Source organism: Mchenga conophoros, linkage group LG12 (assembly GCF_057382185.1).
Source record: "Mchenga conophoros isolate Kocher_MC1m ecotype Shallow Benthic linkage group LG12, M_conophoros_male_GT1.1, whole genome shotgun sequence".
Lineage (NCBI taxonomy): Eukaryota > Metazoa > Chordata > Actinopteri > Cichliformes > Cichlidae > Mchenga > Mchenga conophoros.
The window spans coordinates 11334386-11354723 of NC_140537.1; the positions used below are offsets into that span (position 1 = coordinate 11334386).

The 20338-nt window shown below is 40.2% G+C and overlaps 1 protein-coding gene across 1 annotated transcript in view; it reads right to left on the reverse strand.

The window, feature by feature from the left end:
- Positions 1-20338, reverse strand: part of LOC146562171 (voltage-dependent N-type calcium channel subunit alpha-1B-like) — a 349202-nt gene that overhangs the window by 62830 nt on the left and 266034 nt on the right. Inside the window, exons 37-41 of the mRNA XM_085293681.1 lie at positions 10126-10276; positions 8657-8784; positions 8299-8395; positions 871-976; positions 522-629 (exon numbers count right to left, since the gene is read on the reverse strand). Of these exons, the coding sequence (XP_085149807.1) occupies positions 522-629; positions 871-976; positions 8299-8395; positions 8657-8784; positions 10126-10276 (590 nt within the window). The remainder of the gene's footprint in view (positions 1-521; positions 630-870; positions 977-8298; positions 8396-8656; positions 8785-10125; positions 10277-20338) is intronic.

Genomic DNA, 20338 nt, shown 5'->3' on the forward strand with positions numbered 1-20338 from the left:
TCACTGTCTGCACCTTGGGTCAGAAATTTTTAAAGTCATGATGACCAGTGTTGGTCAAATTGCTTGAAAAAAAATTACTAATTACTGATTACTTCACCAACAAATAAATGTTGTTAATTCACTAATTACTTATTTTCAAAAGTAATTAGTTACTTTATTACTTAGTTACTTTTTAAAAACACGACACACAACCTGAATACTTAACAATGTAATAGACCTTTCAGCCCAATTCTATTTTTTCTGCATGATCCATCATATAAAATTGCTAGTCAGAGTATTAATACTATAGTGTACTAAAGAGTATTATGAATATAATATGAATATAGTATTATGAAAGGACACCAGAGTCTGGGAATGGTACTATAATGTTCAATTAAAAGTCAATTAATTATTAATTATTAATTAATTTTCTCTTTAGCATCAACTCTAAGTGCCACAATTTAAAAAAAAGAAAAAGACTACTTTTTTATGTATGTCATCTATAGATGAATAGAAAATTACAATTCTGATAATTTGCTTACGTTTATGTGGCGTGACCAACAGGTCCATGGTCTTTTGGGAAAGGTTGGGCCACACTGTGGACAATTCCTTTTTTAACTCTGCATCACATAATCGCTGGGCTACCATTCCTACAAGTACAAAATCAAGAGAGATTAAAAGAGACTCAACCTCTTGTCATAATAGTGATAACCTTAACCATAACGTAATAATTCTAACTGACACACATCAAAAACTATTTATTTTTCCCCCCACAACTGTCCTTTTTGCTTTGCTCCAAAGATAAGGTTAGGATTAGGGTTAACATTGAAGATTACTTAGACCATTTTGGGTCTACACAGTGTTATCAGTGTATAATTATGTGCCTCTAACCTGACGCCAACTTGATCTCCAGTGCTGTGCGAATCAGTGCCATCAGAGTGGAGGTAAAGTGAACTGTGTTGTCATCAGCAATAGGCATATTCATTTTGACGAGGCGCTGAGGGTTAGACAAAGAGACATTAGGTCACTGATCATAACAAACTGTTTAATAAAAACATAAATTTCACCCAGAGAAATCAGTCTGTGTGCTGAAGTGATCCTATCCCCTCAAATGATTCAGGTTCTTTGCTAAATTTGGTTTATTATGTGCAAGTTTCTCTAGATTGATGAAATGCTCCAGAGATATATTTCAGCACACAAAAAGCCTTCTCTACAAGAATATACAGGAGACAAACTAGACATTGACATACACTGCTACTAGCTACAGTATGCACTATGTTGCAAGTCAAAGGGCACTGGTGCAAGACTGACATTGACCGAAAAAAAGGCGAGAGAAGGCATGTAACACATAACCATGAAGGTGCTTCAACAGTCGCAGGAGCTCGACTCTGTGGTTGCCATCGCAGCAATCATCAGTTTGGAGTTGAGAAGCTGAGTATGCTCTACATGTACAGTGGATACTAGCATCAAAGAGTTAATTCCACCAAGCTTGATCAGACTTAGCAGGAAGACTTGGTTCATACAGCATTAATGGAACCACTATTTGCATAAAGGATGCTATGGGATTGTTGCTGTAAGAGTTGAGCTCCCCTGAACACAAAAAGCATTCACCTACATGTGCTATCAGTGGCAGTGCAGAGAATAAGAAGACCAGAGTCAGAATGAAACGGGGATGGTGAACTGAGGGCCAAACATATACACACACTCAGGCCTTTTTACACATGGCCACACACTCACTTTAGCAAATGTACACACACAATCATAGGCTGCACAATCAGCTGGAAAGAAAAAATCCTTAACTCAAACCACTAACAATAACAGAAGTAATTGACCTATTAAAGATTTACCTGTAGCAACATATGTTTTGTCTTTTATGCAATGAAATAAATATTTTTTGCAGAAAAATAACCATTTGAAAATGGTATTTGTTCAGCAGAGCCGCTCCAATGCTTTTCAGCACATTAGGTCATGTTCAACCCTTCTTGCATTTAGCAGTTAATAGAGCTGTAATTTTTTATGGCTAATTATAACATGAGGTTTTTTTTACATTTATTTTTAGGCATAACAAACTTTTTGAGGTATAAGTACAATCCAGGGAGTGTTAAAATTGTTTCACTATCTCCGCGTCCCCTTTTTATTGCAGAGCTGTCTCAAAGGCAAAGCTTACAAGCTAAAAAAAAGCATAAACCTAAATCTAAAGGCAGAGCATTTTCAAGTTTTGAAGAATCTTGAAAAAAAAAAGCATTCCAGTGTATCATTAAAGAAACGGTATATTAATGCGCAAAAGGTCCATCCATCCAGAAAAGTGGCAAACAGTTAAAAACTAGAAAAAGTTGCATTTCCTGCGAAAATGCTGTGTGAATGCCTTGTAGTGGAATCTGAAAACAGCAGAATAAGGAGAACTATCTGTTGAAAACTGTGTAGAAGCTGAACTGTTTGCTGAAAACTGGTTTATTTAAAAAGGGTACACTGAACAGTGTCACTAAAGCAGAGTGCATGCAAGCAGAGCAGAAGTGTGCTAACAGCCACAAGTAGGATTCAAACCTGCACCAACAGATCTCACAGCAGCTGTTCATCTCACTGAACCATAGCAGTTCTTGTGTCAACGAGAGATATGATGAGAGAAAAAATGTGCAGGGGGCTGAAGAAGCTGAATTGTTGTGAAAAGAGGTGAAGAAGCAGAACTGTATGCTAGAAAAAGGTGAAAAGGCTGAAATTCTTCTGAAAGAGCAGAAGAGGCTGAAATTTTTTCAGCTACTCATTGAGCCAAACTGGTTCTCACGTAACTAAAAAAGGTGAAAAAGCTGAAAATTCTGACAAAAAAAAAAAAAGCAGAAGAGGCTGAGATTAGTGCTGATAAGAGGTGAAAACGCTGAACCTTCTGCTGAAAAGAGGCAGAACAACCTGGTTCTGCTAAATTTTAGTCCACCAATCAGAGGTACTACTTCTGTCTGCTTCATCAGGCTGTGTACTTGTATGTATTTCTGCCATGGAGCATTAACAAGAATCTGAGGTCCATATTAGAAATGCTGCCAAAATCATAAAACGTAGCAGAATTGTAATAAATTAGCAATATAAATTGCAGGACTGTGATAGTGTATTAATTTGTAGTTAAAAAAAAAAAACCTGTGGAACAAGGTGGAATTGAACCCAAGACATTTGGGCTGCAGACCCGTGTCATAACCAATTGTGCCACCTGGAACAGGGGCGGGGGGGCTCAGAAAACAGAGTGATGAGGAGTCAGAATTAGATTGCGGTGAGAGGCGAAAAATGCCGTTTTTTGGTGTTACAAAATGTTGTGCAACTCAAAAAGTCGGTGGGATAGAAGCATAATTTTTGTACTGGGTGAATCAGCAGACTTTGGTGAACTTTCACTGTGACGGAGGTACATAGGTCTTTGTACCTCCATCGCGGAGATATGACCACACGGCTTCATTTCCAGAGTTTGAAAACTGAGAGGACAGATTTCCGCCCCTCAAACAAACGTAATTCATCGCTCAACGATAAGATAATTGTAAAAACTGTTTAGAACACTCAAAGTGTCTGAAGATATATTGGCACAAGCCTCATGTCTTAACTTTGCTTTGTTAAGGAGATATGACGATTCAAAAATGCCTCCAGTTAGAATTTCAGCTCTAAGTTTCACAACCTCCCCATAGACTTTGAATGGGAAGTTTTCAGACCTTGTGTCACTTCGAGGCAAATTGTGAAAAAAACGTAACTCGCACGATAATGATAGTGACACTGTCTTAAAGCCAACAAAAATACCTACGTTTTGATGTATAATTCGTGTGGGTTCAGCAAAAGTTGAGTAAGCAACAGGAGTTTGTTCGTACATGAAGAAGGGTTTCAGAGCTTAGAGTGCACGCACTCTAACTCTCAGTCCATATCAACGATAGCAACCCATGCAAATCCTCATAATTCATACAAAAGTTAAAAATTAATTCAAGGGAAATGGTAGAACTTATGGAAAAGCTGAATTAGACAGCAGTAGCAGAAGAACAGGAGAATGGTTTAAAGGTGGAATGGTGGTTCTAGGTGAAAGTATGTGGAAGTACTTAAGGTTCAAAAACATGCCACTTAGAGTGTTTTATGGGATGTGTGCCATTCACTTCAATGGGAGCTGGAAAGAGCAGAATTGATAGAAACTGTAAAAATTTGAATGGTGATAATGGCATAAAAACTGAGGGACTAGTTAAGCGGCAAAAAATGTAGGGAAGCAAATAGAAAAAGAAAAAGGAAGAATAAAGAGAAACAGGATCTCAATAGTGTGAATGCCGGTGAGGCATTCACACAACAAGGTAAGTGGTGAGAGATGTTAATTTCATTTTTTGTTTACATGGTTATGCATTTGCACGCTCTTATAATTGGAGCGAGAAGTAACTAACAAAGCTTCACTGAATTCAACTGTGCTGGCTACCTGACTCAGTATTCTGACAAATACAAACTGTAACCTTTTAGAGTTATTGTAGAGCATAAAAGATTCCAGACTCTTTAAAGTGCCTACAACCTTTGCCTAGTACTGTACAACCATTATGAATGTAATGTAACATTTGTAAATGGCACACTACATTTTGTCCATTTTTGCATATCTACCTGAGGTGAGTTTTAACTGGAATAAAATAGGAAAACAGAAAATAAAAAAAGAAAGTAGTGATTTCTAAATTGACTTTGACTTGTATTTCATTGCAGACAATATGAACACAAAATATTTTATGTTTTGGTTGGTCAGTTTAATTTCATTTGTAAATATACATCCTTACCTGTCACTCAGACCTGCAACACATTCCAAAAAAGGTTGGGACAGGAGCAATTTAGGGCTAGTAATCAGGTAAATTGGCTAAATAATGATGTGATTTGAAACAGGTGATATCAACGGGTGATTGTAATTATGATTTGGTACAAAAGCAGCATCCAAGAAAGGTCCTTTAGGAGTAAAGGTGGGGCGAGGATCGCCAATTTACTAACAAATACAGGAAAAAATTATTGAAATGTGTAAAAAAAAAAAAAATCTCAGAATTTTTTTATGGTCATTTTGCTCCAACATGAGTCCCACTCTGTTATGTGCCTTTTCTGTTATTAGTTTACTCAGACTGTCTTTGGTAATAATTGTGACATTTGTAACCCATATTTGAGTATGGCTTAACTAGAATATACCAGAATAAGAAAAGAATCATTAATCTAAGCAGCACACTTCATTTGTAATGAATAAACCATAGGTGCAGCAGTTAAGGAGTTAACTGTTCTGGTTTAGACACGTGTTACTCTAGGCCAATGAGCTGCTGAAACGTGGTACAGGCTCCGCCTGCCGCCCCTGCCTAGGAGGACACAGATTTTTCTCTTCTCTCTCTCGCTCGCGAACCTTCCATGAGCAAGCTAGTGAGGAAACGAGACACGGCGATTTACTGAGACGAGGTGTGAAAAAGAGTAATATAGACGGAGAGCTAGCACTCGCCGTTTATGAAAGATTGTTTTACTGTATGTATATTGCTAAGACGAGTCGTGCGCCATCTCGCGCTGCTCCGTCTTTCTAATTCTGAGATCGGTGAGCAAAGTGTTTTACTTGTTCATTATTTATCTGTGTTTCATGAATGCCTTGCAAGTAAAATGTTCCAGTGTTTAATGATAATTGTTTAGAAATGTTCTGTAGGAAACTTTGTTCAATTTACTGAAACCCAGTAGTTGAAGCGAATGTGTGAATTGTGATTTTATGAGGAACTTAATATGTCCCATGACACTGTCGTTGACAGGTCAGGGTTTTTTTTGTTTGGTTTTGTTTTTTTTTTTTGTTTCTTTGGTTTGTATCTTCCTGGTGCATTCCAACGGATCCTGAAATTGATGGCGAGCCAACCCCGTTGAAGGACCAAATGACTTTGTTCTGTCCTGCACATCAGAGTGTGGTAGGCCAGATGCAACAAAACAGAAACACACCACGCCATTTTGTACTCGTAGTCCCCCTTCTTCACACACATCCCCCTGGACTCACGGGCGGGTGGTTTTAAGGACTCGTTTTACGGACTCTGTACATTCCATGAATGTGAACAAAAGTGAGTGTGAGCTGTCGGAAATAACCCTCCAGCTGATTAACTGTTGCTATTTGTAAACGAAGTCTGTGAAAATGCAAATAAGTGTTAACATTTACATGCTGATGATTGAAATTGTGGTTCATTGTTGGATGTGAACTGTACTTCCAGAAAGGGTGCACCCAGGTAAGATTTCTTTCTCATCGAGTGATTACTGTGATTTTGCCAAAAGGTATTATTAAGAGAGTACTGGTACCGAAAGGGGATAATTTCATTTGTAAATGTTTTGTATGTTTGTCATAATGTCCTGTTGTTTCTAATTGAGAAGAAAAATACAATTCCGGTTATTTTTCAAAACTCGCGGTTGTCTGAGTCTCATTCAGTTCGCCTCTCCTGTACGTAGCCGAACCTACTGGTCCAAATCATTGAGCTCTTTGGTGCCAAATCCTTTTTTGATCTGGGAGTATTCGAAACACGCACATCAGTGTTACACATTGGTGAAGATGAAAATGTTTGAGTAATTGAGTAATCAATACAGAAATCCTGCTGGAAATTCCTGTTCAATGTCTTTAAACCTTATAAACAAGTTGACCACAGTGTAAAGATTTCCTCAAATGTAACTTAGTCACTGTATATGACTACATTGTTTGCATTTGCCCCTGTGTTAACATGCAAATTTCATTATTTAGATTGGCTATCCGGATAAAGATAATGTGATCAGCTAGAAATAGTGTAGAGGTTAAATCAAGGTTTAGCACCTCTAATATTCTAACACAAAAAGAAAGAAAGAAACACACACAGACACATGCACACAACAGATATTTCCACACAGTGAACAGACTGAGATGATATGACAGAAAAATGAGAGAAAAAAAAGTAGTAGCAGTACAGACAGAACCACAGAGTCAAAAGCACATATACAAAACATTTCTTCCACAGAAAAGCAGCAGAAGCTAGACATACCCACACACACACACACACACACACCTGGACATACATAATTGCACACACATACGCACACGCACGCACGCATGCACGCAAAACTCACTGCTCCACAAAATAAAAACCAAACTAGGGTATACCACTGAAAGGAAATAGTGATGCAACGGAGCAATTTCCCTCCATATACATTATATATCTTAATCAAGCATTCTTTATTAAGGGCTATGTTCTTATAATTAGGGATGGGTATTAACCCAAAGCAGCAGATACTATTAGCAAAACCGTAAGACAGAAAAGATGAGTGACTTACACTCAAAATATCAGAGCACTAGCAAAACAAAGAAATGTGGGAATAGTGCAGAGCAAAGACATTGGCTTGAGTTCACGCCAATGGAAAAAAGATTGTTGAGAAGGGGGAAGAAAGTGGCGGAAGAGGAGGGTCTACCTTGTAGGCGACTCTTGGCGGACATTTCTTTCCCAAACCTAAGGGTGGGGACATGTGGAGCAGCATCTGATACATATCGAGGTACTTGATACGGCCACTTCACAGGGTAGGAAATCAAAACATAAATAGAATGCAAACAGAGATGGATGGGAAGTTAGAGAAGGGGAAAATAAATAAAAAGAAATCAACAAAACAGCAGAATAATGGAAAGGAAAAACAGAAATCTGTTGTTAATAGATTTCCTTGAGTGAGATGGAAGGTATATGCCATCCTCGGCCACTGTGTCAGGGCGCAGGGATGGATGCATCGCCATGGAGCTCAGGATTCCTGAGAGGAAACATGGAATGGTAAAGAGTGAGTCAGGGGAGGAGGGGAGAAAAATGGGACAATGTTCAGACCCACACAGGATGCTGATGAAAGGGAAGAGAGATGAGAGCAGTATAATGGGGATGTCTGCCACAGCATGCTTGCAGACATCTCACTGGTACTACAACCAGGGTGTACGGAGACAAAGGTTTCAATGCCAGCCTGAAATCTGCTGTGGTTGCTCATAGCCTAACTTTCACGAGGCAGACATGTACAAAAAAGATCACATTGTTCTTGCTGATTTTGATTTGCCATAACTGAATTGAATTTAAGACTTTTGAAGGCTCAGTTTGTAGAGTAAATTGCAGTCTGCAGTTAAAACATTACAGACAGAAGAAAGTCTTATGGCAGGCAGCATGTTGGGACAGTGCCGCGGCTTTGAAAACTTTGTTTCCACTCCAGGATCATCAAAGCCAGACAGTTTGAAGGGGCAAGTGCTAGTGTAAAGGCGATTTCATTGGTGCACAGCCATTCAGTTAAAATTCTCTTGGCATAGAGGTACACAAAGCACCCTAGTGATGGAAATGTCTGGTATTTGCAAACCTTGTATGCTACCCTATTAGGGCAGTTCTTCCCTAAGCCAAGGGGGGGTGAGATAATGCGTAACAAATTGTACATATCCTTATAGGAAATCCGTCCGCTGCGGAAAAGAACAAGCACATAAATAAACAACCGTTCAGGACAGCTTCCAAAATAAAACAAAACAAAACAAAACAATAAACAAAAAAACAAAATCCCAATAATTATCAGAGGGCTGACTGCAAACAACAAGGTACAGGAATGAGGCCTTGTTCAGTCACCGTAGTCACAAACAGGGGAGAGAGGAGTAAGGCTAGAGAGGTTTTTCCTTCACTTTACTGTGCATTCTGTTCTCTGGGGCCAGATGAAGGCTTGAACATACCACGCAGCTGGGTCGTACTCAGCCCAAACCCGGATAAACTCATCGAGGTGATGAGGCCCCAGGATGGACGAGTCTCTGGTCAGATACTCAAAGTTATCCATTATGACTGCCACAAACAGGTTCAGCATCTAGAAGACAGACATAAGGTAGTTAGACCTGTTGTTTTGAAATATAAAAAATAACAGACATGTATTTTTATGTTTTATGATATTCTAATAAAAGCTAACACTAAATTCTAGGATTTCACAGATGAAATGTTATCTAACTAGACAAGATACTGATGTAAACATGTTGAAATAGTTCTTCACAGTATTATCAATGTTAAGCAAACAAAAACACTTAATTGTAATTGCAAACATGTGCAAACATGCCCACAGTTCCCTTTAGAATATATCTATCTACATTTAAAAACTGCTTCAAAAAAAGCTTAATACCGTTGTTTCGACTGTTTTTAATTCAATAACTTTAATGCCACCTCTATGCATTCTGTGGATTCTGATTTATTCTTGTTTCCATTTTTTAAGAACCTTTTCTTATATTTTGATTATGACTTTTCACTTTCATTGTTTTTATGCTGTCTTAATGTTTTATTACAAATGGAACAGCAGTTTATAATGAAGTTTATAATGCCAAAAACACAGAGGACATACATCTTAACCTCCTAAGACCTGAACTCTTCCACAGCATGTATTTTTAATTTCTCTTTGATATTTGGGTTGATTAGGACCCAATTAATGTAAAAACAAAGAATTACCAGATTTTTTTTTTTTTACCAGTTTTTTTTCTAAGAAAAATGAGAGCCACATATGAGGATATTCGTTTAAAATTTCAGTATAACAGTAGCAGTATAATGTTCTCGTAAGTAGATATCAGGCCCTTGTAGAGCAAAATTGAGTATATGTTGGTCTAAATAACCCTAAATGTGATGTCCACATATGAGGACGCCAGGTCCTAGGAGGGTCAATATTATATTTTAGCAATATAACTGTTGCTACTTTAAAAAAGATATGCTGTATTTTGTATTTTTAAGTGGCTTGAAAACACATTTTTAAGTATCATGTATTGATTACACATACTGGATCTGGCATGTATGTAAAAAATTAAACAGCTGGAATACTGGATGTGTATCTTCTCAGGGAGCAAAAATCCTGTACTAACAAAAACTCATTAACAAGTGTTGATTTATTCATTCATTAAAAATTTGAGGAAATGACCAGTAATGATCATTACTCTGTCCCAAATATATGTGTGATGACTAACTAGCACATGTGTATTTCTGACTAGGTGGCTTAAAGATGGGCAGCTGCGAGGTTTTACAGTAAGTTTTATATTTACTCTGTGTTGTGATCAGCAATTTAGACGTAAATATTATAAAAAAGCAGAAGTAAGAGTCAGTTAAACTCTTTGGCCAATAGTTAAACAATCAAATGTGTCAGCTGCAATGGCGACATTTAGGCTTCAGTACTGACCAGGAAAGAGCAGAGAAAAATGAAAGAGACAAAGTAGAAATAGGCAAAATCGCTGCCACACTCTTTTCCGTGGGTCCCTGATCGCTCATCACATGTACGGTGACTCAAGCATGATAACATGATCTCATGCCAAGCCTCTCCAGTTGCACTCCTGATCCATTATAGAGAGAGAAGAGGAAAGAGAGAAACAGAAATGGTTAGAATAAAGTCATTGACAACACTGTGCATCACCCCAATTCAGCTTCAACAAACTTAAAATTATTGTGAAGCACTTTGATGTATACTAATCTTTTACATGTGCTATTGAAAAACAAATTTTAACTTGACTTGACTTAAAATAACATGGTTGATTTTTGACTATTTTCGGTGAAGGAAGATCAGTCTGATGCTAATATGTCTTGCAGAAAAAAGAACAGTGTGTTTCTTATTAAAGCGCGATATATCGAGATATATATATATATATATATATATATATATATATATATATATATATATATATATATATATATATACACACACACACACACACACACACACACACACACACAAACACACAGTGGCTTGCAAAAGTATTCGGCCCCCTTGAACTTTCCCACATTTTGTCACATTACAGCCACAAACATGAATCAATTTTATTGGAATTCCACGTGAAAGACCAATACAAAGTGGTGTACACGTGAGAAGTGGAACGAAAATCATACATGATTCCAAACATTTTTTACAAATAAATAACTGCAAAGTGGGGTGTGCGTAATTATTCAGCCCCCTTTGGTCTGAGTGTAGTCAGTTGCCCATAGACATTGCCTGATGAGTGCTAATGACTAAATAGAGTCTACCTATGTGTAATCTAATGTCAGTACAAATATAGCTGCTCTGTGACGGCCTCAGAAGTTGTCTAAGAGAAAATTGGGAGCAACAACACCATGAAGTCCAAAGAACACACCAGACAGGTCAGGTATAAAGTTATTGAGAAATTTAAAGCAGGCTTTGGCTACAAAATCATTTCCCAAGCCTTGAACATCTCACGGAGCACTGTTCAACCGATCATTCGGAAGCGGAAGGAGTATGGCATGGCACAACTGTAAACCTACCAAGATAAGGCCGTCCACCTAAACTCACAGGACGAGCAAGGAGAGCGCTGATCAAAAATGCAGCTAAGAGGCCCATGGTGTACGAGAGGAACTGACCTGAGAGATAGAGGTCGTGTCCAAATTCATGGGCTGCATCCTCCTGAGGACGCATTTGTAGACCGATTACGTCACAGCGACGCGACAAAGTAGGGCTGCTCAATTAATTGAATTTTAATCACGATTACGATCTGGGCTTTCAACGATCATTAAAAATGACTGAGCCGATTATTAGCCCCTCCCTCATGCTTTACTCTCGCACTGCTCCGTGTGGCAAATCCAGCGCACCTCTCTGCATTTCGAACACGCGTCACAACAATTAAGAGCAGGGGTCCCCAAACCCCGGGCCTTGGACCGGTACCGGTCCGTGAGTCGTTTGGTACTGGGCCGCGAGAGTTGAGGCTCAGGTGTGAAATGTATGGTTTTCAGGGTCAAAGGAGCTTGCAAAGAAAAGCGTCTGGACTTCTTTAAGTTGCTTGAAGACGTTTCACCTCTCATCCGAGAAGCTTCTTCAGTTCTAAGGTCAAATGGTGGAGAGTCCCAGATATAAACCTAGTGGGAGTGACCCCCCACAGAGGGACAAAAGGACCCCCTGATGATCCTCTAATCGCCTGAGCCAAGGTGTGAAATTGGGTGTGGGACCCAATCAGCCAGAGTTTCGGGTGTGTTTATAAATGCCCTGGGTGGTTTTCACACAGCTGAAAAAACATCAAACAGAAAACTGATTAAACAGAAGTGTGAGACGGTCGAGAATTTACGCCAGTGCCCTGTTATATTTTAGATAGCAAGGAGCAGACGGCCGAGTTTATTAAACTCCATCGAGACAGCATCAGAAGGCAAGACCGTCCAATTTCACAGTCGTTTACTTCCGGTCTACCCAACCTACTGAGGACCTGGCCTACGTAGACCGCAAAGGCGGGGTCCTCAGGAGGATGCAGCCCATGAATTTGGACACGACTAGAATCATGGTGAAGTTTGAAACCTGGATCCTCCGTAGCCGGTTACCAAGACTACGTGAGGTACCCTACGTGAAGTAACCTAGATCTACTAGATGTTGTGAATACAGCCTACCTCAACCTTACCTACCTCAAGTGCTTACCTACCTCAACTACCAAGGCTAACCAACTGATCTACACCACGGCAACGGTGATCAGTTAGATGCTTGGCTACAAGCTGAACAGCTACAAGAAGCAGTGCAGACCATGGAGAAGGAGACTAGAGACCAAGATCAAGATAGCATGGAGGGAGGTTAGCCAACTATCAGAGGTGCAGAAATGTGCAATGAAGGTGCCTAAGAAGTACAGCAAGCTGTCCATACCTGAGGCCTTGGAAACTGCCAAGAAACGACTCACAGCCTTGGCCAGCCGCTTGAAGATGTACACCAAATAGATTGAAGGCAGGAGAATAAACCAGCTTTTCTCCACAGAACCAGCCAGGGTGTACTCTCAGTGGCAAGGGAATAATATAAGAACAGCACCACCAAGGCTGGAAACCGAGCAATACTGGAAGGACATATGGGAGAAGGACGCCATCCATAACAGCAATACTCAGCGGATAGTGGATCAAAGAGCAGACCACAGAGACCTCCCTGAACAGGGTTCAGTAACCAGCACAGTGGCAGATATCCAAGAAAGGATCTCCAGTATGAAGAGTTGGACAGCACCAGGCCCTGGGATGGTTCATGCCTACTGGCTGAAGAAGCTGACTGCACTTCACGAGCATCTGGCAGTACAAATGAACCAGCTGCTAGTTGATGAGAGACATCCAGAATGGCTAAATGAAGGCCAGACAGTCCTGATCCCCAAGGACCCCCAGAAGGGAAAAGTCCTATAACAGTAAAGAGTCATAAAGTCTGCGGAGAGGATCATAGGAACAAAACTTCCTTCCATGGACTCTCTGTACACACAACGCTGCTGAAAAAGAGCAGAGAGAATTACCAGGGACCCACACCATCTAGTTCACCCTCTGCTCAGACACAAAAAGTGTATATACATCCTTAGACACAACAGAGCTGAGAGCATCATCACACACAGAACAAGGTTTTTCAACAGCTTTTTCCCCGCAACTGTCAGACTGATGGCAAAACACAAACACTGAATATTCAACATAACACTCAACATACAACAGTCAGACTGATGGCATAACATAAAAAAACACTGAACACTTAAAATAACACAGCACTACCTCACCTCATTTCAATATACAATGGGATAAATCACTGATTAATGTGCAATATACTCACTGAAACAGATCTGTGAAACAGATTTGTGAAAATGTGCAATATTATATGTTCAGTGCTAAGAAGTGTATTACCACCCTCTCTGTACAGTGTGTTTTGTATATAGTAAATACAATGATTGCTCCATTCTTTTCTTTATTTCTATTCTCTTTTTTAGTTGCTTTGTTTTTACTTTGTAAAGAATAATTTGACCTGGAGAGCTATGCACAAGAATTCCAATGTGTATGGACTGTTGGTCCTGTGTGCAAATGGCAAATAAAAATCTTGAATCTTGAATAACAGTACCACATGGAAGCTCCTGTCAGACATCATAGACTGCAAGACTAGACTGACCAACCTGTGCACCTGGATTGACTACAAGAAGGCCTATGATTCAATATCCCACACCTGGATCCTGGAATGCCTAGAACTGTACAAGATCAACAGGACCTGAAGAGCCTTCATCAGGGACTCATGGGGGTGTGGCAAAAAACAATAGAGGCCAACTTCAAGCTGATAGCACAAGTCGCCATCAAGTCCCGTATCTACCCCACTGCTGTTATGCATAGGCCTGAATCCCCTCAAGGAGATCATTAACGAGGCTGGCTACGAATACCGACTACGGAATGAAGCTTGATACAGAATGAAGCTTGTAGCTTAGGAGATTACTTTTATGTCCAGCAGGAAGTCACGTACGCAGAAACACACACACACAGTGCTTAAACTGTTACACTCGCACACTCACTCACGGGTACACGTAGGGCTGCCACAAACGATTATTTTGATAGTCGACTAGTCACCGATTATTTTTGCGATTAGTCGACTAATCAGATCATCATCCACTGGACATAAAACGTACAGCTTATTGCACCAGCAGCATCTGCTCTTATATAACTATCATTAGCTTACAGCTTTAAGTGTTTAAGGTATGTGCTAACTAAAAATAAAGACAAGATGATAGTTTGTTAAATTTTAATGAAGTTTGCAGATTGTTTTGGTGAAGTTTAATAAACTCCTTGCTATCTAAAATATAACAGGACACCGGAGTAAATTCTCGAGCATCTCATACTTCTGATAATCAGCTGTCTGCTTGACGTTTATTCAGCTGTGTAAAAACTTTAATCTCAGCCAAACCGATTTACTCAGGAACAAATAAAATATTGAAAAAAGCCAAACAATAACATTTTAAGTTATCTAAGTGACTCATATATCATGTTTAACCTGAGTAGCGAAAGACGGCGGTGGGTTTGAAGCCGGGAGTGCGGTGTTCTCACGGCGCTAGTGAGCCTAGCCCCCGGCTAGCTATCGAGCTAGTGGGTAACAGATGTCTCCGAAAACGTCGGAGCGCTTTTGAAAATATGTGGTGTCTTGATAAACTGAGCAGATATTTGAGGTTTACACAGCTACATTCTCGTCTGAAAATATGTTCTTCTTCGGGGTTTAACGGCAGCTGGCATCCTTGTACATGCAGTGCTGCCATCTTCTGTTTCAGTCCGTTATTACATTCTTAAATCCTGCTACTTATTCCTGCGTCTTTTGGGATCTTACAAAGCTTCAAACGACGTGTCGACTATTAAATCAGTCGTCGGCGATTTTGATAGTCGACGTAATCGTGACTAGTCGACTAATCGTGGCAGCCCTAGTACACGCACACACAGGCACTCACATGCTCGTGCATACACACAGACACAGAGTTTGCAGCACACCATGGGAGTTTTATGATGGGGTCACTTCTACAAAACTGTGTTTCACAGACAAAGCAGTGAAGATCTGCAGAGGGACACCGGCCTTGTACATCTCCCCTTCTAGAAGATGCATGCTTAAATGAAGATGAATAAAGATGAATAAGGGTTTTGTGAAATGACTACTGAGTTCCGCTGCCATCTCTGGATGCCCGAGGAATAAAAAGCACTGGGGTGAAACTGATTTCGCAACAGTTTTAGTGCTGTGAAACCTGGGGATTCGCTCGAGGCCCAGAGAGGATGAATTGGCAGAGCTGAGATCGTGAAACGAGGCAAACAGAGAGCTAGCTCACATGATTAAAAGGTAAGCACAACCCATTTATTTACGAACCGTGCATATTGTTTAAAGCCTAAATTATCTGTTCGCTAAGTTGAACGTATCGCAGTGTAAATTCACTCAGTAGAATAAAGAGGCGGCTAGGGTCCGTCCCAGCACGACTAAAGCAAGAGACTTTTACTAAGAACTTCAGGTTGATGTTTAGCGCGTCGTAAGAAAATCTCAGTGCGTTAAAGCAGGAGACGTTTGTTACGGATTAGTAGAATCAGTGTTTCATCCACGGCGGTGTGTGATCCGTCTTAGTCATTAGAAAAAAAGTGGCGGTGTTGTGACCCGTCCCCGTGCGTTATAGCAGGAAACGTGTGTTACTATTAGTTAGAAAGCGGGGTTTAAGGCCTCGATGCCGGCTGAGGGACACGTGTGTTCCGGGCTTGGTTGCTCCCCCTATTCTCGGACACGGGGGTAGGACCTGTGAGGGCAGGAGATCCAGGGTGGTTACCTAGGCACCGGGGATGCCTTAAATAACTAAAGCTAGGTGTTGGATCCTAGTCGCGGTTGATAACCTGCATGAGAGTGGGGGCAAGTTGCTTCGTTAGTGAGAGTACAACTGCTTGGCTCAGCCCACTGATGGGCTGTAGACTGTGTAGACTGTGTAGTGTGTGTAATAGCGCAGTTAGAGTCTGTGTCTTGTCCGAAGTACGGGAGTCAATTAAAGTAACAAAAATAATTTGTGGTGTGTAGAAATCGTGGCAGGAGATCGTGTCACGAATTGTTGCAAACTGTGAATTCAATCCGGTTGTTCAGTGATGACGCGACGAATCCTACTTCCGGGTCTAAAGTAGTCTGCGTTTAATATGGCTTTTGTGTTGTTAACATGTTTAATGTTATGTATTTTCTTCTATTTGATCTCAAAAAGCTCCTAAAACAGTCAGTGATCCCTGTTGACCTCCCTCGGCTTTTATTACCGCTAATCATTTATTTAAGCTCAGTTTTTAAAACCTTAGGATGTAACTACAGCCCAGCCCATGCAGCAGTATATGAATGACTAACCTCGTATTGTGGATGGATTATCTCAGTTGTTCTCCTGGCTGAAGTTTGGTCCTTTTACAGCATCCTGCCATGCGATTACATTTGTTTCTGACCACCGAGAAAACTCACGTTAACTTTTATCGAGTGGAAAAAAAAGTTAGCTTGTTTATATTATGCTAACATAGCTATGTCGCTAGCGGTCACGTAGCACATCATTATATACCAGCTAGCCCAACTTCAGTAACCCTACAAACGTCACTGCTGTTTAGTTTTCTGTCTTCATTTATGCTGGAAGTGATAAGAAAGCTGTACGTTTTAATTTGTTTCCAAAACCCCGCAGTCAGGCCATGCTATATTGTATTTAGATAGAAGCTAGCGAGCTAACTCCCTGCTAACTTCTAACTCCGTTAAATGTCATAAATTCCGTTTTCATGGATGCCTGGATGTTAAACTCAATTGTTACACCTGGTAGAGCAGAACGCTGATCATTTTATTAAAGATGAAAGACTTTAGACGGTTTTTCAACTCTCAGTAATGCCACAGTGATCGTTTGATATATGGACCTGCAGCGGAGTTTAGACCCAGACACGGCTAGTGACATCAGACTGAACAACCGGATAGGGGAGTTGAATTTGGTTTTATTTTTTTCTGGGGAAGAGAAACCGCGTTATCAAGTCCGTGGCGCAGTTTGAATAATTTGTGAGGCAAATGTGGCGCGATCCGAAGTTTGTGAGCCTAATTGTCCTAGTTTTGTGAAGTGTGAGTGGACGGCATCTGCTCTGCGTGCTGATCAGGGCGTTGTCCTGAATCAGCAGAGGAACGCAAAAAGTTTGAATGGGACTGCGAGAAGCATGAGGTGTGTGTGAGCCAGCCTCGAGGGGCGGGTTCACAGGTGGAACAAAGGAGGAGTAAAAGGTGTGTGTGTGTGTGTGAGAGAGAGAGAGAGAGAAAGGTGGGGGCGAGTGACCAGCCTGTGAGTGTGTGTGTGAATTCCTTGATGACAAAAAGGGAGGAAAAGTACATTAGTTGATTTTCTGTGAAATAATAATAGTCAAGAAATCAAAGTGATCAAATAGGAGAAAATGAACTAAAATAAATAAATAAAACTAGGCAGCACGGTGGCAAGGTGGTTAGTAGGGGTGCAACGATACACAAAATTCACGGTTCGGTTCGGTTCGATACTTTGGTGTAGAGATGGACCGATCCGATATTATGTATCGGTATCGGTCCGATACTGACCTAAATTACTGGATCGGATATCGGAGAAAAATAAAAAATGTAATCCGATCCATTAAATATCACGAAAGCACCTCACAAAACTTGCAACACGCCGTAACTCACCTCAGAACGTTAGCACGTCGGAGCAGTATGCATCACGTGATAGAGCGGCTGTGGCATGCGGGACCTGTCGGTGGTCTGGATAGCATGTGGAGCTTCGCTAGCTACCCGGCATTTCATCTCCGACAAAGTTATCCCCGAGAGAAGTAAAGCAAGTGTGTAAGTCCATCTCTGAATGTTTGTAAAGCATTCCTGCGTTAAGCTTAACAAGCGATATATGGAGCGACTGCCTCTTCTTGCTGCTACTTCAATCATGAAACTGATCAATGATCAGCTGATCGGCTTTTCTGTCGCGAGTCCGTGTCTCTTGTTTGCTTTTGGCCCACTTTGCACCAGAAAGAGGAAACCAGCGGCTGAACAACAGCAGCACGTTTAAGCTTGATCAGCTGTTGTTAGAATTTATTTAATATTACTTTCTACTCGAGGATCTTTTTCTACGTAGCTGACGCTGGTAGCTGTGCAGGGGCGGATCTAGCAAAGTTTAGCCAGGGGGGCCGATAGGGCATTAACAGGGAAAAGGGGACACAAAGACATACTTTTCTTTCTTATTCTCATTTAAAATGTCTTGTTTTTAATAATTAATTATCTGACACCCAAAGTTTTAATTTGATGTAAAATGAATAGAAGTCAATTACTGTATATAGTAACTATTAAGTCTAATATACCCTAGTAAGCTATAGTACTTCCCTTTGGGAAGGTACCATCTGTGCAGTCTGCAATTTTGTTGAAGAAAGCTGTTGAATCTATTTAATATTTCTTGAAAAATAATTGATTTCTGTGCATTTTTTTTTCACACTGCATCAAATTAAGGTTGATTACGTCGATTAAGCATCATGAGGTGGCGCGTGAGGGGTGGTTCCCTATTTTTTATTTATTTATTTTTGTTGTTGCTGGGAGTTGGAACCCTATTAGTTAGGTTGCTTAATATTTATGCTAAGTACTCTTTAAAATACCAGAATAGGGAGGATGGTGTAGGTTTAAGTTTATTAGATTGATCAGTATTGCTGAACTATGAAATATTCTCTTTTGCATACAGGTATAACAGAATAGCTTTAGTGTAGTTGTTGTTTTAAACTTGAGTATGAACTTATACAAAATGCAGCAAGATATTTAAAAAACAGTTTTGTTGATTAAAAAACACTATCGGATTCATATCGGTATCGGCAGATATCCAAATTTATGATATCGGTATCGGTATCGGACATAAAAAAGTGGTATCGTGCCATCTCTACTTTGGTGTCACGGTTCGATATTTTTTCGATACAAAAAAATGTTCATGCCTTTTTAATTTGTCATTTATTAAAATTATAAATATATATTTTAACTCAAAAGTACAGTTTTTAAATTTAACCCTAACCCTTGTGCGCGTTTTTTATTTTGACAGCGAATGCGCACCTGCGGACCACTTATGTGCACCCCTGGTTATTTAGCTCGTCATATTGCAGCCACAGAAATTCTTTTGTCCATGAAACCATAAAGCTGCACTTTCTTTTTGCCTTATAGTCTCATTTGTCATAACTTCTCCGTTTTGTGGTAAGCTTTTCTTTGGCTGTCACTTCTTCACCCCGACCTGTCTTATTTGGCTCAGCAGAACTAAAATATATATACTGCTACTTTTACACACGGACTCACATAAGCTCAGCGATTCTCTGCGCGATCAACCTCTCACATGTTTAAGCTTGCTGCGGGAGATTTCACTTGTCATGTTTGCATAGTAAGCTAACAATTAATAAGACGATGTCAGAGGAATTGGTGCACAAATTATCATCACTCACAGATCAGTGCTGTCATTGCAAAGTGAAAGCAAAAAAACAAGCGCAAATTCAAACGCGATTTCAATATGTCACATATTAACAGTGGCTCACCGATGCCAATGACATAATTACCCAGCTACATTTCTGAAAGAATGCAAAAGCATTGACATATATTTTTCCTACAATAGCCCGACGGGCAGGGCAGAGAGATTTTTGTAGCCCGACTGGAAAGATCGCTAGCTCCGGGACGTCGGGCTAGCGATTTTGCAAGCCCTGTATCTGATTGAGGAATCACTCATCTTTGGAAAAGAGAGTTTATTACAGAGAAATGGCTCTTTCCAAAATAAAAGCTATACTATCCGCTTCTTCTGGGCTATATTCTCAGCAGCATAAGGAGAATCACGTGCTAACAGCTGTCTAAATGACTCTGCTAAAGTTAGTAGCATGCTTGTTGTTTTTGACTTTGCACTAGGATGATGTCGGCGTAAATGTGCAGTCATATTCGTTGTGTTCCCACTAGTGCTTTCAGGTTAATCTCGTTGAAATGACCTTAACGCCACAACACGGCAAATCTCCGTTAACGAGCTACCGCCGATCGCCCCGTGCATGGGGCTAGACGGCCAACACGTTAACGAGCTAACTGCGCTAACACACTAGTTAATTAAGCATTGCATGGCACATCCAACATACTGTTTTACTTTAGTCCATGACTCGCTTACCTTCAGGGT